The sequence below is a fragment of the Hirundo rustica genome, chromosome 7, assembly GCF_015227805.2.
Source record: "Hirundo rustica isolate bHirRus1 chromosome 7, bHirRus1.pri.v3, whole genome shotgun sequence".
Lineage (NCBI taxonomy): Eukaryota > Metazoa > Chordata > Aves > Passeriformes > Hirundinidae > Hirundo > Hirundo rustica.
Window position 1 is genome coordinate 8,911,698 of NC_053456.1, and position 16,677 is coordinate 8,928,374.

Below are 16,677 nucleotides of genomic sequence, written 5' to 3' on the forward strand. Positions count from 1 at the left end.
CGGGCACCTGCGTTCGGCCACGGCCGGCTCCTGCCCAGTTCTCTCCCTTCCAGGTAGGTGAGTGGCAATCCGCAGAAGCTGGAGCACCGCAGAGCTTATCTGAAAAGGCTGTCTCTAATGCTGTGCGTGCTGAGGACAAGGTGCTTGATTCTTCTTGCCTGGAGCTCTCAGAGACTTATCAACAACCGCCAAATTATCTTTCATAAAACGCTTCTGGGACTTCTTTCCCAACAGCAAAGTTGGGCATGTAAAGAAAAGGCCAATACTGCACACAAAGCCTTCCCTGGGAAAGGAAAGGTTCCACAGGCGGTGGAGTTGATTCTCTTCATGCTGTAAAAGCAGGAGAATCAACTTGTTGCCATGCAATTGGCTGCAGTAAGGGGTGAGTTACATATACACTGGCGAGACTGCTTAAAGAGAAAGATTTACAGTGATCATCAGCAAAAGTTCAATTACAAAACACACAGTCGTGACTGTCTCTAGCAGGCTAATTGTTTTGGTCTGCCTGGTGTAGTCTCTTAGAGCTGCTGAAGATGGAAAGGGAAGATTTTTCTTTTAAAATGTGACATTGAAGTATTCCAGCATAGAGCATTTGAGAATGAAATCACAACCTTATACAGGAAAAAGGCATTATAATTCCTGCAGGACTGGTTAGCATCTGGATAGGTGAGGACTTCAAGCACTCTTCAGATAATCAATTTATAGAACTACATAGGAATGAAACTCATTATGTATCTGTCTAGATAAATACAGTTTAGTAGCTAGTTCTACATGGTGAGTAGTAGATTTAGAGATTACTTCACATGCTTTCAAAATTTTTAACTTCCCCTTTTACTACTTTTAGTGGGAAATGCTCTTAGAGCTGCTTTTTGTCCTTTAAAATGTGTTAAGATAAAGAGAAAAAAAAATAAAAAACAAAACACCAAGACAGTTTATTCTTGTTCCTCTTTGTTCTTTTGGGTAAGTAAAATGAGCATTTGGGGTTTTTTACCTGCTCTTGTATCCTCTGCTACTTGAGATTGTCTTAATTAAATTCACTTTGAAGGAGAGGGGTAAAAGGTTCATCATAAGAAATGATTTTACCTCTTCTCTAGCTCTAAATTCCACACCTTCTGCTGCTCCATCTTGGCAGCTGTATTTTGTGAAGCTAGTTATCCTTGAAGGATACTGCCAACCTTTGCCAGAACAGAGCTCACCCCAGCAAATGCTCCCACATTTCCTTTGTTTGCCTGGAAGCTGATGCACTGTGAGTACACTGTGCTTTGCCAGCATGTTTTCTCTCAAAACTGGTGCAGTCAGAATTTTTGACTGCTAAACTACTGAAGTTTGGTCTAAAGGGTGGGCTGGGAGTAGCAAGTTCTATACCTCAGTCCTCATCTGGGTTAATTTCCCCATGATAATTTTTACAGTGCTACTCTCCCATACCTCTAGCATTAGGAAGACATCGCTTTGTACACAATGCTTACCCCAGAGAGGGTTTGCTCTTAGGCAAACTTACCAATAATGCTATTTGTCAAGTAATACAAGTGACTGAGAACTTTACCTTGTATGTCTTTATCTGGTTACTTAATTTTTTACTGTAGTAACGCCTTTCTGTTTGCAGCTTCACCATCCTTGAGAAAGTAACAGCAGTGGTCTCACTATTTAGCTTGCCCTTTGGCAATCAACTGTGTCTTTCAGGAGCAAGCTGAAAAATCCAAGATGTGGAAATCACTCTGTAGTAAGTGGCTACAAAAGGCATGAAGGCAGAAGCAAAGGTACCGGTGGTGACTGCACACAGTGTTTGTGACGAGAAGCAGCAACACAAAATTTGGCTGGACGGGTAGTAACTGTTGAGTTGGAATAGACTGAGAGTTGAAACAGACTGAGCTAAGAGGCTCGTTGTGGTTGTCTAGCAGCAGGGTGAATGTCTGTAAATGTGTAAGGATGCTGGGCTGCCTGACAACGTTGCTGACCTAGTGACCACCTAGTGCTCCCCGGTAAGGTGTGTGAGGCACCTGGGCTGCATAAATAACACTTGGGCAGCAGTGACACCAGGGCAGTGGTGGCTTAAGGGCATCTACAAACAGATTTGTAGGTAGAGGTAATTGCTTTTATTAAACTAATAAGGTGGTAAAAATAGGCAACCATTGTTGTATACAGCCTTGAGATAGGAAACAGAAGCAGCAAGCCTCAAACCAAAATATTGTCCAGAGCCATTGCGCTGCGTGCAGTAAGGTACTTTTGGTGGAGGATCAGATGCTTTTGATGGTTGGGCAGTGCTGCAAAAGGGGATTGTCCTGACACCCGCTCGGGGAGTTGCTGCTATTTCCTCTCTTATATCAAAGAAAGGCCAGCAACATCCTGATCCTCCAGTGCTTGGGAAGGAGGAGAGACGTGCGCTGAAGCCAGCCCAACACTCAGGAGGTCAGGGGCCAGCTGGCACACACACACACTCAGCTCTGCTGTGCTGAGTTTGCAGTGTGCAGGATGGAACCTGGACTTTGGATATGGCAATAATAAATGTTAACTCCTCTGTGTGATAAGACAGTGTTCCTTCTATTGCGCTTCTGTGATTAGCTCTTGCACGGAGCAACCCAGAGCTGGTTCGCATCCACTGCAGGTAGAGATAAGAAAGGGGATGATGTTTTCCTTGGAAATCTCTGATGGGTTTTGCTTGCTTTTAACAATCATGTGAAGATGCAACACTCCTAGCACAGATTTAACAAATCGGTATTGGTGTGTTGCTTAAGGCCCCTAACAGATTTTTCAACTCCGTGAAGTAAATTTTTCATTTTGGTTAAAATGCCCTCCAAGGCTGACTGCACTGTGCAACCGACTCACGATTTTTCAGTACTCATCTGGAGTGATCCTCTTTCATGATGGAAGCATTTTAACCTTTGAACTTATTTGACCCTGATGATACTGCTAAAAATAAATGACAATTGCATTTGCTGCTGTTCAAAATATTTGCTCCTCCCCCTGAGGGCTCAGAGCAAACAGTATTGGGCAATACTTCTTCTGGGTGACTAGACATCTAAGCCATCTTGTGAGATTGATTATAAATTTGGGAGACAAGAAAGAAAGTACATTTTGGTTGGGACAATTTTCTAAATACTACAACTGTCACCCCAGAAATAGGTTACACAGTCTTCCAAGTTTGTCAAAGCTGTATAGAAGTAAGACGAGTTGATATTGATATAAGACATTTGACTGCATTCACAGTAATAAACTCAGAAGGGTAAAATTTAATAGAATGAAAATAGAATCTATTTTTTTCTTCTCCCCACAAATCTATGAAGTACCTTCCAGTCTGTGAATTAGCCAATCTTCAGCTGCTCACTTAAAGTGCAAATAACATCAATCCATGATGTGTCTTCATCATTTAGAGGATGAGCTTCTATTTCTTCTAGAACCAGAGTGTCTATGAAAGTTAAACACAGCTTAGTTTTCTTCTCTTTAGAATAGGGAATTCACCTGGAGTTTTGCTACAGTGATCTTTTAACTTGCATTCCCAGTTACACCCAGTACACATACATTTATGAGCTGCATTGAAAGAAGCATCACCACATGATTTCCTTCCACACCTTGGCAAGAAAAACAACCACATTTCTTGGCCAATGCAGCCAGGCAGACACCTTGTTTGTCCCCACCAAAATGTGCAAGGCACCAACTTGTATTTTGTTCCCTAGAAGGCTGAGATAATGGTGTGTCATCTCCTTCTAACAAGCACTGCTTCTTTGAGTTCTGAATCTGAGAGATGGACTCACCAGTTTAATATATTTGTCATTTTGAAATACATTGATCTGACTTTTTATTTGTGAGAGAAAAATATGTACATGACAGCTGAGAAACAATTTCTCCATTAGGTAGTATTGAAATATATGGACCCAAATTTTTCTAGCAGTGCTAAAAGGCTTAAAGTTGGGGTGGTTTTGTGATGGTTTGGGTTTTTGTTTTGTTTTGTTTTTTTAATTGAATGTATATTTCAAAGCCGAATTGCCTGAATGGCCAGATGTAAATATTTTGAGCTATATCCTGAGCCAGTGTAACAATTGACAGAGATCCTTGAAAAAGACTGAATCTGAAGCACAACGAGTTAGCACCCAGGTGTTTGATCTCTGCAATATGATGCTGAGGTAGGTCCAAAAAGTGATCAGAAGTGAAAACACATTTCTCTCTAGGGTACAATATCTACTCCTTTAAGCCTGTCTTGTTTAAAACCTCTCTTCTTAACATACTGAGAAGGGGGATAAAATCACTGCAATGGACTCGCACATTACCAGCACGTTCCTGACCCAGCTCCGAGGCCCTCAGCGAGCGCAGTTTGGTGTGGGTGGGCAGTAGGACCTAGGGCTGGGGGTGGTATTGCTGGGGATCACTGCCATGTGCAGCAGCCCAGGCCCCTCACGCACTGCCAGCAGTGGGTGGGAGAGCCTGGGGCTGCAGGGACACGTGCAGGGACACACCCTGTCTGGTGGCCAGTCTGCCTTCCTGTGGCACAGCAGAGGTGTCCAGGCGGGAGGCAAAGTGAAACCATCTGGCCCAGGAGCTCGCTCCTCTCTACGTGCTTTTCCACGCCAGGATGAGTTTGTCCGCTCGGCTGCAAGAACTTGCAGCGATGGGAGGAAAATCCTGAGCTAAAGCCCTTGTGATAAGGGGCTGCTCTGAGCCGTGTGGGCCCTGGCACAACCCAAACCCCCTTTTGTTATGCATGCTGCTGCCTGGGGCACCATTCACACAGCATGGCTGCCTGTGCTCCCAGAAGCTGCTGGGCTTGAGCAGCTTGCCAGCAACTTGCTGACTTTTTGCCCCATTCCAGAAGCTCTGTTTCAGCCCAGCTAGGCTGAACCCTGGCTTTTCAGTCTGCTACCAGGAAAAAGAGAAGGCAAGAGAACTGTTAGAGTGCAAGCCCATGAACAGCTCGAAAGAAAACAGTGAAAACAGCGACAGGAGACAGCCTCTTCCTTCTTTCTCATAACACTTTCTACATACTCACGGCTTTTTGGGGGGAAAAAAAAAAAAAAAAAGAAAGTAACATTTTTTCCCCCATACAGACTTTGGACACCTCCCAAAGTCTCAGTCTGCAAGATACTCAAGATCTATTTGTCTTAAGGATCAGGTCCATTCTCTCTGCAGAGATACCTTGAACTAGAGATCTGACAAAAATGAAGGTTTAAATGCCTCATCAAGTGTGCTGCTATGCCAATAATTAGAGACGTGATCAGAAAGAATTTTATTAAACAGAAAAAAATGCATTTATAAAGTAACTGGCTTCAAGATCAGATGAAGCTGGATTGGTGGTGTCTCAGTCACTTGTGTTCTGCTTCACATCTAAGTGATTTCACTTCATTGGGCAACTGTTCTCTAAAAGCCCCTGGTGATGCTCAGATTTTGGTCCTGAACTTTCTCCAAGCTTTTGCAGGAGAAAAGCTGGAACAGATTCTTCAGTGTTAAACTTCTCATGGTTTTAAATGAACCAGACGAACCTATTTCTGTGTTGTACAACAGCCTCTGGTAATTTCCAGTATTTATGAACGCATTTCCCAGAAAACTTTCTCTCCAGGGATAGGATGTGAAATGCCTACTTAAACAATAGCGAAAAGGGACTTTCTAAACAAAATAATGAAACTGGCAATATACCAAGAACTCTACAGTAACACAACCAAAAATACTTCTAACGTGCTTTGAAGGTCATTTACTCTGTTGTTATTACATAGGTGATGTATTTTTCAGACAATTTGTTTTCTTTTACAGCACTGAGCTCTTTTTTATTGTAAAATACCATTTTCACATATGATTTTCAAAAACAGTATAGAGGCATTTTCCCACTTTTTTTTTTTTTTTTTTTTTTTTTTTTTCTTTTAAAGTCAGGTATGTTTGGCTTGTTTTGTAATGAGGCAATGAAGATAAACTCATTATGTTTGAAAAAGGTGCAGAGTTCTCACAGGCTTTCTAAACCCAGACAGCTTTACCAGAAGGTATCTCCAGCCAGGCAAGAGCAGAAATTAAGCACTCACTGTGACAACCATCCTCTCTGGGGTGACTTCAGGAAAATCACTCTGAAAGTGCCTGTTCAAAGCTGATTATAATTCCAGGTCCAGTTTCAGTCTCATTTATATTTGGGGAAACTAAATTAAATACAAAACATTAAAGCAATTTCTAGTTTGCAGAAAAAGTACCATCCCTTACCACCCTTTTTCCTCAAAGAACAGGCTTGGCACATAACTATATATTTACTAAAGAATCCAAGTATGACAGGGGAACGGTTTTGGTTTTAAAGTAATCACTTTAATTTCCTCATTCAACAAGGCTTTTTATGCGTGTTTTTACTCATGTAAACCTTACCACGTGCTTTTACAGAAAAAAAAAAAAATTATCTTGCTCGGCAGAATACCCCTCACCTTAAAAGTTAAGATTTTTAACTGCTAAAGTCGTTAGGATGACTCAGAGTTTTAAATGCAGATCTATGCTTAATGATTTTGTTAATTGTGGGCCAAATTGCCTAATGGTTTGCAGGATTGAGCCAATGCTACAGAAAGCATTGTTAAGTTACATGAGGCTTTTGCCAGATAAGAGTTGGTCTATTTTGTCTGGTCCAAGTCCGCATTTGCTCAGCATGGCTACATGCAAGCAGCATTTATTCAGCTCATGCAATAAATGAGACAAGACCTGTTTGTGCTTTTTGAGCCAAAAATACATATATATTGTTGAATTTTGAGGGTGTAACAACAAATGCACGTAATCAGTCTGCACAATGCAGAAATGCTGTTTAACCTGTGGAATAGAGTCCAGGATGTTCATAAAGATCTTCTGTCAGCTGGGGAACCTAAGATGAAAGGGATGTGGCAAGCACCAAGTTTTCTAGCTGGGATAGCACATTCAGAAAACAAAATATGTTGCTGACTACAAACCCGCAAAATAAGTTTTAACAACAGACCTTGCAAAGATTTGCCATGGGTTGCAAAAGGAGAAAATCTCAATTCTGTGTCTGACAGAAATATAATCTAACATTGTATACAACTTTGTAGAGAAACATTTAAACAAAAGATTCTGCAGAAGGAGAGAAATAAAAAGGTCAGCATTTATAATTAAAATTAAAAGGATGAAAACGAAAGTAAATGTTGTTCAGAGCACTCACTCTTGCTAGAAATAGTGTTACAGGAAACACCCCCAGACAGATCACAGCAGACATAAATGGTGTTTTAAAGGAAGCACAGTAAACCCTTATGAAATTGCAGAGAGATTAAAATAATGAGACAACCTGTATAGACAGATGATTAGTTCAGAAGTGGAAGCTGCAAGAAGGGTAAAGAAACAATAACTTCTATCACCCCACACTGTTGAAGGAGATCCTTCCAACTCTTTTTGCCTACAAAGGGAATGGCCAAATTCTGACCCCTGCGAATATGAGGGAGGAATATGAACAACGACCTGTGGGGCTGTCCACTGGACCTGACTCTCTGCTGGAGTCAAAATCAGAATTTGGCAGTAAAACAAGAGTTTCTGATGACACAGCAACACCCAGCCTTCTTGGGCATTTCAAAAGCTGTTTCAGAGGGAAAAAAAAAAAAAAAGTAGAGCAGTCAGTAATTCATTAGAGGATGGCAGAACAGGAGTGCGAAAAACAGCTAAGACATAAAACTTTATGAGCGGAGAGGTTTTTGCTGGCAGTACAGGTAGAAGAAGCTAAGGCAGAGCAGGCTGGTAACAGTTAAGAGCGTGCACACAGCCAAGGTGCGAGGCTATCGCTGCACCGGAGCCGTGCCCAGCGGCTTCGGGAGCACAAACACCGGCGCACGCACGGCGGGGACCGAGCGGCGAGGGCAGGACGGGGTGTTCCCGTACCCGCAGGCGTCTCCGGGGCTGGGTGTCACCGCAGCCCATCACTACAGCCCCAGAGACGCTCCAGGGGGCTCCTGCGGTGTCCCGGGCAGGGCTGGGGCAGCCTCGCCGTCCTCCAGCGCTTGGCACCGGCGCGACACCACGAACTGTTCCTGGCGGCAGGAGCACGGCCCGAGCCCTCCGGCAGCCGGTGACACGCGAGGACCCGGGGCGGGGTGAGGCTACAGCGCGGCGAAAGGCATCGCCACCGCCCCGGACACCTCCTGCCCGGCAGGCACAGCGGGCTTGGGCGAGTCCGTGCCCCCGGCCAGAGCAGCGCTGCCCCCCGCGCGGTGCCCGGCAGTGGGAGAGCAGCTCGCTCCGCTCCGCTCGGCTCGGTTCAGCTCGGTTCGGCTCGGTTCGGCCCGGCCCATCCCGGCTCCGCCCGTCGGGGCCGCTCTGCTGACTCAGCCGCGGGGGGGCCCGGAGGGCGCCCCGGCCCCGCGGGCGTGGCGGGCGGGGGGAGCTGCCCTCCGCCCTCCGGGGAGATAAAGAGCGGCGGCCGCAGCCCGCCCGCGTCTCTCGGCGCCGCCGGCAGCATGACGGCCATCGGGGCGCAGGTACGTCCGCCTCTCCCTCCCGCCGCGGGGCTGCAGCCTCAGCCTGACCCTGCGCGGCCGGGGTCGCTCCCCTCCTTCCCGGAGCAGTTCCGAGCCTTCCCGGAGCAGCGGGGCGCAGCCGCCCGGGTTCCCTTTCCCGCCTCGTCCGGCAGCTCCGCGGGGCCGCGGCTCCCCGCCGCACGTGGCTCTCCGAGGGGGCTGGGGGCTCTTGGTTCGACTTTCCATTTCATCTCGTGTCACTTGGAGGGTTTCGGTGAGGAAGGGAAACGCGTTGCCCATGCGGATCCGCGGGGGCTGCAGCCGAAATTCTCACCCCCCCCTAAAGCCCCGGGGTAACTCAACAGTGCGACCCCAGGGTGAGGACCGAGAGCCGCTGGTGCTGCCAGCCGGAGGAGGAGAGAGCGGCTGGCTGCGGCTCAGGAGGGCAGTGCTGGGAGCTAGGAGCACCCCCAGCCTGCTCCTGCCGCCTCCCCCGTCCCAGCCACCGGCTTCCATCCTCCCGGGGGCCGGTGGCTTCCTCCGGCCCTGCCACAGCGGGAGGCTGTGCCGCAACACCGTGGGGCAGGGACCTGCTTCGGCCGAGAGCTTTTGTGATCCCGGTCCCAGGCCTTGACGTGGGAGCATTGTTTGTGCAGCCAGGGAAGCGGGAGAGCTTCACCCACCCTTCCTTTCTCCTGTGTACAGCCTTCCCCTGCGAGAAGAGGTTTGATGTGCGCAAGTAAATATTTTCAAATACTGAATCCCACAGCTCTGTCCCTCTGGCTTCATTTCGCTCTGACGCAGCACCGTTAACTCTGTTTTTTCCTCACGCTCTCCTTTCAGGCGCAGCAGCTGCTGGCACACCGGAGACCACAGAAATCCTTCTTTGAGACTCTGATCAGGAGCCTGATCATCCTGTGCGTGGCCATAGCCGTGGTCTTGTCGTCCATCTCCATCTGCGATGGCCGCTGGCTCTTTGCGAGGGGGCAGCTCTTTGGACTGTGGCACTTCTGCACCGTTAGCAACGACAGCGTCCTGAAGTGTGTCACCGACCTCAGCCTGGCCCAGGTGGAGGGACTGAGCGTGGGGGTGATTTTCATCAGGAGCATGGTGTCCTTTGCTGTTGTGGTTGCCATATTTGGGTTGGAGCTGCTGATGGTGTCCCAGGTCTGCGATGATGCCAATGCAAGGCGGAAGTGGGCAATGGGTTCCGTTCTCATCCTCGTCTCTTTTTTGCTGTCAGCCACTGGAGTTCTGAGCTTCTCCATCCTGGTGAAGGATCACCTCACCTTCACAGGCTTCACTCTGACGTACTGGTGTGAGTTCATTGCCGCCTTTCTCTTCTTCCTTAACGGCATCAGTGGACTTCACATCAACAGCCTCACACACCTCAGGAGCAGGGTAGGCAAAATCTAGGCACAAAGGATGTACCTCTGCCTTTGTGTAATCAGCTTTGCCAATTAGACTAGAAAAAAGAGAGTCTAATGAAGTTTGAAAAGGAGGCCCTGTCTTAATTTGTGTTTAAGGAGGGGAAGCATGAGTCAGTCTCAATGCCTGTAGAAGATGTAACCACCCACCGATCAGCATGGAGGGCTGTGCAACACCAGCAAGCAGAGACTGGGACTGGCTGCTACTGCAATGTGGTTTTCTGGAGGAGTGGATTAAAGCAGAGATTTAATCCTGTTAAACGTGCAGAGATTTGGAAGACTGCAGTCTATCCTGCATGCTGATCTGAGGCTTGCACAACACCTGTACTGCTGTTGGTTTGGTGTTGATGTCTTTTCCTCATGTTCTGGAGCCTGTGAAGAGTGTGATATAACTTCCTTGTATCTCATGGGTTTGTTCTGGCTCAGGGCCGGGTGACTTCTGCCTGACCCAGCTCACTTGTGTGGAGTATTGAAAACCTTCACTGGATCTCACTCCTTCATTTTTCTTTCAAAAGAGAAGGCACACAGAACTTGATCTGGTCACAGGTTTTGTTTCCTTCTGGCACATTCCCTTTATCTGTTCTTTTCTTGGTCAGTTGTTTTTGGGACACTTGGAACAGAGGTGCTGACCTGGGGTCAGGGATAGGTGTTGGATGATGCAGATGTACGGGGAAGGGATGTGATGCTTTCCTCAGGCAGCCGTGCATATCCCTGTATTTGTGGCCCCTCCCCAGTGTCACCACTCTCCTGCCACCCCTGAAGGACTTGTGCCAACTGGTCAATCAGACTGGTTCTCTCACAGCCTTTGCAAAGGCATTGCTCTCTGTTTTTTCCTTTGTTTCTTTGGGGCAAGAGGGACAAATTCTGCCAGGGCTTCATGGGGCGTTGTGGCTGGGCAGACAATGCAGAGACCACTGTGGCTTCTGGGATGTGTTCTGGTTATCACAGTTTCCACTGGGGCAGTGGGAAATCTGCTTATCCTGTAGCTGAGTCTCCTGTAGCATTTCTATGGGAGGAGGAAGCCCTAGATCCTCCTGACCAGATCAGGTCCTTTTCTTCCTCTGACTAGCAGTGAGCCTGGGAGGAGAAGCAGTCTGTGATTGCCTAAGGAGGGGCTGATGGGTGCAGCTCTAATCTGTCACCGCTAGTAGAAATGTTGAGAGACCTTGCCAAAATTTTTATACTGAGGCTGGTCTTTCTTCTGCCAATGCCTGACTCAAGATCTCTAAAATCACTACAGCTTTGAAGTTCTCCATGGTGTCTTATGTAAAAGGAGAGAAAGCCTAATTTGTAAAGTAGATTATCCCTACATGTGTTCTCCCTGTCCAACACACAGCACTCAGTTGCTCACTGTTAAAAATGTCTTTGGAGTGTTTCAGGGTTTCTGGTTTACTGTTTGCTTTGTATCCACTGGTAAAGCTACTTATATCCTTGTTTTAGAACAAACGTTCCTACATGTTTCATCCCTGTACCTTGTCTGTTGAGCAAGGGTTATTTTCCTGTGCAACAAGTTTGACACAGTTTTTCACCTGAAACATGCACTCTAGCACAGAGGCCAAAAGGCCTGTGTAGGTGAACCATGAGTAAACAGCTTTGTCTTTGAGCACTAAGGATCTTAAGCTGTGCCTGAGCTGAATGTGCCACACTTTGATGAATGTGCTCCTGTGGACTTGCTTGCTTTCAGGACAGTCTCCATTCCTTCTTGGACTTCTGTAACTTCTTAAGACAAGACTGCTAGGCTCATTTTGCAATGCAGGTTCAGGCTTGGCTTGCCCTGGACAATGCCAGTTGTACTTCTGCATGTGAATCTGCTCATCTTTCTGTCAAAATGATGCAGAACTGTGCTACCCAGACAGCTCCTGAGGCTCGTGTAATGCTTGGGGCTTTGTTGGGGTTTCGTGGCCCATTCTCAACAACAAGGACTTGTGCCCCTAACAGGTCTCTGGAAAACTGCACTGTCTGTGTCTGTGAGGGTGCCTTTGGTTTGCTGAGCAGCACTGTTGAAGACATGCTGCTGGGCTGAACTTGCAGATACTTGTGTGAGCTGATGCTGTTGGCTTTAGCAGAGCCGTTTAGCCCAAAGAGACCCTGCAAGGTCTGGTCCCAAACTGTTGCACTTTGGTGTTACCAGGGGTACCAGGAGTCCAGGAGTATCTTAGCTAACCAATGATAAAGTTGTGGTGCCTGTGGGTGCCCACGCCAGGCAGGACAGTCCCCCGCATGTAAGGGTGTCTATGGCTTGTCTAGAAACATGAATGTAATTTCAGAGTGACACTTTGGTGATATCCAGACTTGGAAATCACTTTTGTGTGTACATTCCCTCATGCTAGTGGGAGGCTGTGCCTCCATCCCTTTCTTTGGAAGGCAGCCATAGCCAGACTGGGTTCCAGGCTGGTGCCTCCTGCTCGGGTTAGAGGGAGGCTGGACAATTGGCCATTCAGTTCACCCTAGACATGGTGCAATTGTGAATGATTTTAGGATGCCCTCTCCTAGCTGAAGAAGAGGCCTTTTGTTGGGGGTAGGGAATTCTCTGGGGAAAATAGAACAACTTTTTTTTTTTTTTTTTTCCCAAATGGTTTTGTATAGTACTGCTCAACTTAATCACGTTGGGGAAAGATGCATTTTTGACAGCTAAATATGACAGAAAAGAATTGATTTTCATGGAGACATCCTTACATAGAGCAACCTGTGTGGCAGTGGGTCGCTGTTCATTTTCTGAAGTGTGTGGAAGTGTTAAGCAATATTCCTGAAGTTTGTTAAATAAATTGATTTGAAATAAGAACTGTAATTCACTCTTCTTATTTTTAGATTTAAGGGGATGAGTGGGGTTTTACATAATCTCCCAGGCACCATTCTGTGTGTTTACCCAGCTAAACTGATGAAGAAATTACTTCTTGGTGCTCTGCCAAGCTTTGTCCAAGGGAACTGAGGCCACTATATGCTCCCCTCTCCTTTTCCCTCCAATGTGTCTGCACCAGCCCAAGAAGCCAGCACTGCTTTTTTGTTGCAAAACAAGAGGGGCAGTCAGCTGTGTTGCTTCGTGGGAATTTGAGATAACCTTGTAGGCGCTTTAATGATTTCCTGCTGTTGCATGTGCTGTGTTTACCGGCTAAAGAGCTCTTTCCTGTGTCCTTCACCTTCCTGTTCCCACACTGCACCCGTGTCTGAAGCATCCTTGCTTTTTTCCACAGCTCTGATTGTTTGGCCTGCAAGAAGTGGTATCTGAATACAAATGTATTATGTGTTTTTCTCAGAGCTCACTGTGGTAGGAGGTTTAGTTAAATGTCAGGAAAATAGTTTCCCAGCTACACCACTGAATTAGTTTATGTAATCCCAAGTTAATTAGCACCTGGTGTTCTCTTTCCAACAGGAGAGGTCGTTGGCCTGTCTCAGTTTAACATCTCTTAAAAGCAGGCTAATGAGCATCACTTCTTGTCAATGAGCCATTTAGACTTAGTAACTAACTTTAATTGGACACTTGTACACAAGACATTGCCTGTGGATAAGAATAAGGAAATGTTGATACAGGGCATGCTAGCTAGAGAAGTATCCTGCCTGGACTGTGTTTTTGCAGAATCACAGAATAGTGAAGGTTGGAAGGGTGCACTGGAGGTCATCTAGCCCAGCCTCTCTGCACCAGCAGGGGCCTCTAGGGCATGTTATTTTGACTTTAAGTCTCCAATACGTTCATCAGCTATGCTTTTAGGGACCCCAGGAACAGGGTTGAGCCTTGCTTAGTTACAGATACACAACATGAGTGTCCTCACCTGCTTTCTCTTTCCCTCTGCTGCTGGGGCCTATGGTAAGCTGATAATGGCCCTTCTCAACCTTCTAAGTCAACTGGCACATACAAGAAGTGAAATGAATTTCATCATTTCTGGATGAAAACAACGTTTGCCCCAGGCAGTGGAAGGGGTGTTGCCTGAATTCCTGAGGCCTCTCACCTTCACTGGCCCCAACCCAACTGAATCGGTACCAACCCTTCTGAAACATCCCATTTCGGCTCCCCTGCGCTCAGGCGTTGCACAATGTAATTATTCACGGCACAACTATTGGTTTTTGCTCAGGACAGTTTTGCTAGGAACTTCCTTGTTGCTGTGTTGGAGGGAAAATCCATTAATTGCTTCCTTTTAAATTCGATAGCTCTTAGGCTGCTGGAGCTGCTGCCTGCCGTGCTGGCTTGCAGAACAACTGGCTCTTCAGGGCACCTGGAGTGAATAGCCAGAGGCTGTCACCAGTGTCCCTGAGCAATGATAACCACTTGTGTGAAAGGTGGTACTCAGGTCCTACTTACTGGTAAACCTGCTTTACCCAGGAGCAAGTGCAAGTGAAAGGGAAGTGGGTGGGATCTATGAATATGGAGTTTGTGTTCGCCCTCTGTGCCTTCATCTCCAGCTTTTGCATTGCTCCTGAGATCTGCTTTCCTGTTCCTCTTCATCTGCTTATAAACATGTCAGTGTCCCCAGAGCTAAGTAGCTCTTTTCTCGAGTGTCCTTCAGCTCAGCTAAAAAAAACAACATCCCCAGCAGTGCAGGGAGGCTTTGCAGTGCCTGCCCAGGAGATGGGGGAGGTAAGAACCCATTCCCCTGCAGTGGTGTTTGGCAGCAGCTTCCTACACCCAGCACAAACCAGGACAAGGTCACAGCATCATAACTCCAGGGGCTGCCTGCTTCTGGTATCTTCCCAAGTGGGTGTGCTCTTCCCCAAGAGCTGAGGATTCCAAATTCCAGCTGACATCCAGGAGTTCTTGTGGAGCCTCATCACTTCATATAAACAAGGCTTGTGCTTGATGCCTGAAGTGAACATGTTATACAGAATCTGGGAGTAATTCCTTTTTCTTGGTTATTTCAGGTAAGACAAATCAAACCAAAATGACCATGTAAAACAATGATGTATGCTAGAACTGGAAGCTTTAAAATAGAAAAGCCAGCAGGAATTTTTTTTCTGGGGCATGTGGCATGCTCCTGTACAAATAGGTATCATGCTCAGCCTGGGCTCCTCCCAGTCTTGTGCTGGTCCTAACCGTGCACTGCAGGGCTGAGCTCTTACACTGGCTTGTGTGAGAGCCAATAATTGCATCAGATCTAATTAATTACATGTTATTGTATCTTGGAATCTGTATTTCTTCATCTATGCTGGAAGGAGGCACTTGCATTTAAAACAAACAGCTGCTTTGACTTGAAAGGACGAAAGTTTAATTCTCAAGAGAGGGAACGTACAAGTTGTTTCACCCTTCTTGGTCTCATTCGTAGGCCAGAGAGAAAATTAAGGTTACATTTTTTTGGAAGTATCTGACTTGCTAAATGTACTGGGACAGAGTGAATCCCCAAGAAGTTCAGAGGTTCTGCTTGATTTGGGTGAGTCAGCAAAAAGTGACATCTTTCATTCTAGCCTTCATGGAGGGATTTTCACTTCTCCTTTGGTCATGAGAATGATCCTGCTTCTGTTCTTCCTTCCCTTGTTTTCGCTGATTTCTAAAGGACAAAGCCATCTCGAAACATTGCTATTTCCAAAAATGTAAGTTTAAAGTAATACCTTGAAACACTTGCCAGTTTACATCTATACATCTCATCTTTTTTTTTTTTTTTTCCCCTGATCCTAAAGAGATTCAACTCTCCTATTGCTGGGTGACCTGCATGAGCCAAGAAAGCCAACCAGGCAGGGCAGGCTGGAGCAACACCAAGCTCTCCCTGCTGCTGAGTGCCCTTCTGCCTGCATCACCTGCTGCACCAGGGAGGGTGCGGGATAACTGTCAGCACTGCCAGTGGGGGAAAAAAAGAAAAAAAAAAAGAAGGAGAGAAAAAAAAAAAAAAAAAGGCTTTTTTCATGAACCTCAGAGTTTCAGACAGAGCTAACAGCCCTCAAAAACCTGTTTAGGTGCAGGTAATTTAAGCTTGAATGTATCCTTTGAACTTCTCTACACGTTTGTCTTCTGATAAAATGGCAGAAGCCTACCATGTAGGCATTTGGTGTGATTAAAATCTCCTTGGAGCAGTTTTGGCAGAGGGGGCTGGGGAATGCCTCTCAGGCAGCATTTGACATGCCATGCATGTTTTGCCAATGTCTTGTAGGTGATAAGCACCATTTGCTTTCAGTTCAATCTTCTCTGCCCTTGAAGAAATCCAGCCAAAAATCACCCTAACTAGGGAAATGTGGATACAAAACCAAGTAGATTTGATTTCCTTTGTCAGATGAATTTTTTTATCCCTCTCTCATTCAAAACAGGGAAATTTACTTAACTATATCCTTAAGAGCATAAAGCTGTGATAGCTCAGATACTTTTTGACAGCATATTACAGTGCACAGCCTTGCAGATTTCAGTACACTGAGGGACTGCAGACTCTAAGGAGATTTTTGGTAGCCACTATTGCTGTTGTTTTTCACTGCTTACTTTCTACTGTTCAGTCCAATTGAGCTTTAGATATCTCAAGAGCTTTCATTTCTTCCCTTCAGATACAAGCTAGTCGAGTCTCAGATTTACAAACACAATAGGGATGAACTATCTTACTGAAGATTTTTTGGTCACCCTTGGAATGTGTTGTAATAGCTTTTTTACCATTTCAAAATGATACAAATATCCAAGTTAGACCACTGCTGTTTCCAAGGTCTCCGCTGTTGAAAGAGGCAAAGGCAAAAACCTGTCTGAACATGAACATGGAGCAATGGATGTGCAGTCAGAAAGGAAACTGGAGTTCAGCTGTGCCTTATGTTCCCAGTGTCCATCATCCATCACCACAACAAAAAGGCTTTGAACCTTGATAAATTCTACAGATTAATTGCTTTGGCATTTCAAACCCATGGAGGATAGCATGTAACTTTCATATAAAATTCAATGTCCTCCCAGGTTT

The 16,677-nt window shown here is 46.1% G+C and overlaps 1 protein-coding gene across 1 annotated transcript; it reads left to right on the forward strand.

Annotated features, from left to right (window-relative positions):
- Positions 1-8,328: 8,328 nt before the first annotated feature.
- TMEM37 (transmembrane protein 37) lies at positions 8,329-12,622 on the forward strand. The gene is made up of 2 exons (XM_040070365.2): positions 8,329-8,423; positions 9,246-12,622. The coding sequence occupies exons 1-2, from the start codon at positions 8,403-8,405 to the stop codon at positions 9,816-9,818; spliced, it is 594 nt and encodes a 197-aa protein (XP_039926299.1). The 5' UTR covers positions 8,329-8,402; the 3' UTR covers positions 9,819-12,622.
- Positions 12,623-16,677: the final 4,055 nt, after the last annotated feature.

Coding starts and splice junctions, on each gene's coding strand:
- TMEM37 (XM_040070365.2), top strand. CDS start 8,403: ATGACGGCCATCGGGGCGCAG. Junction 8,424..9,245: donor TGACGGCCATCGGGGCGCAG/GTACGTCCGCCT, acceptor CTCTCCTTTCAG/GCGCAGCAGCTGCTGGCACA.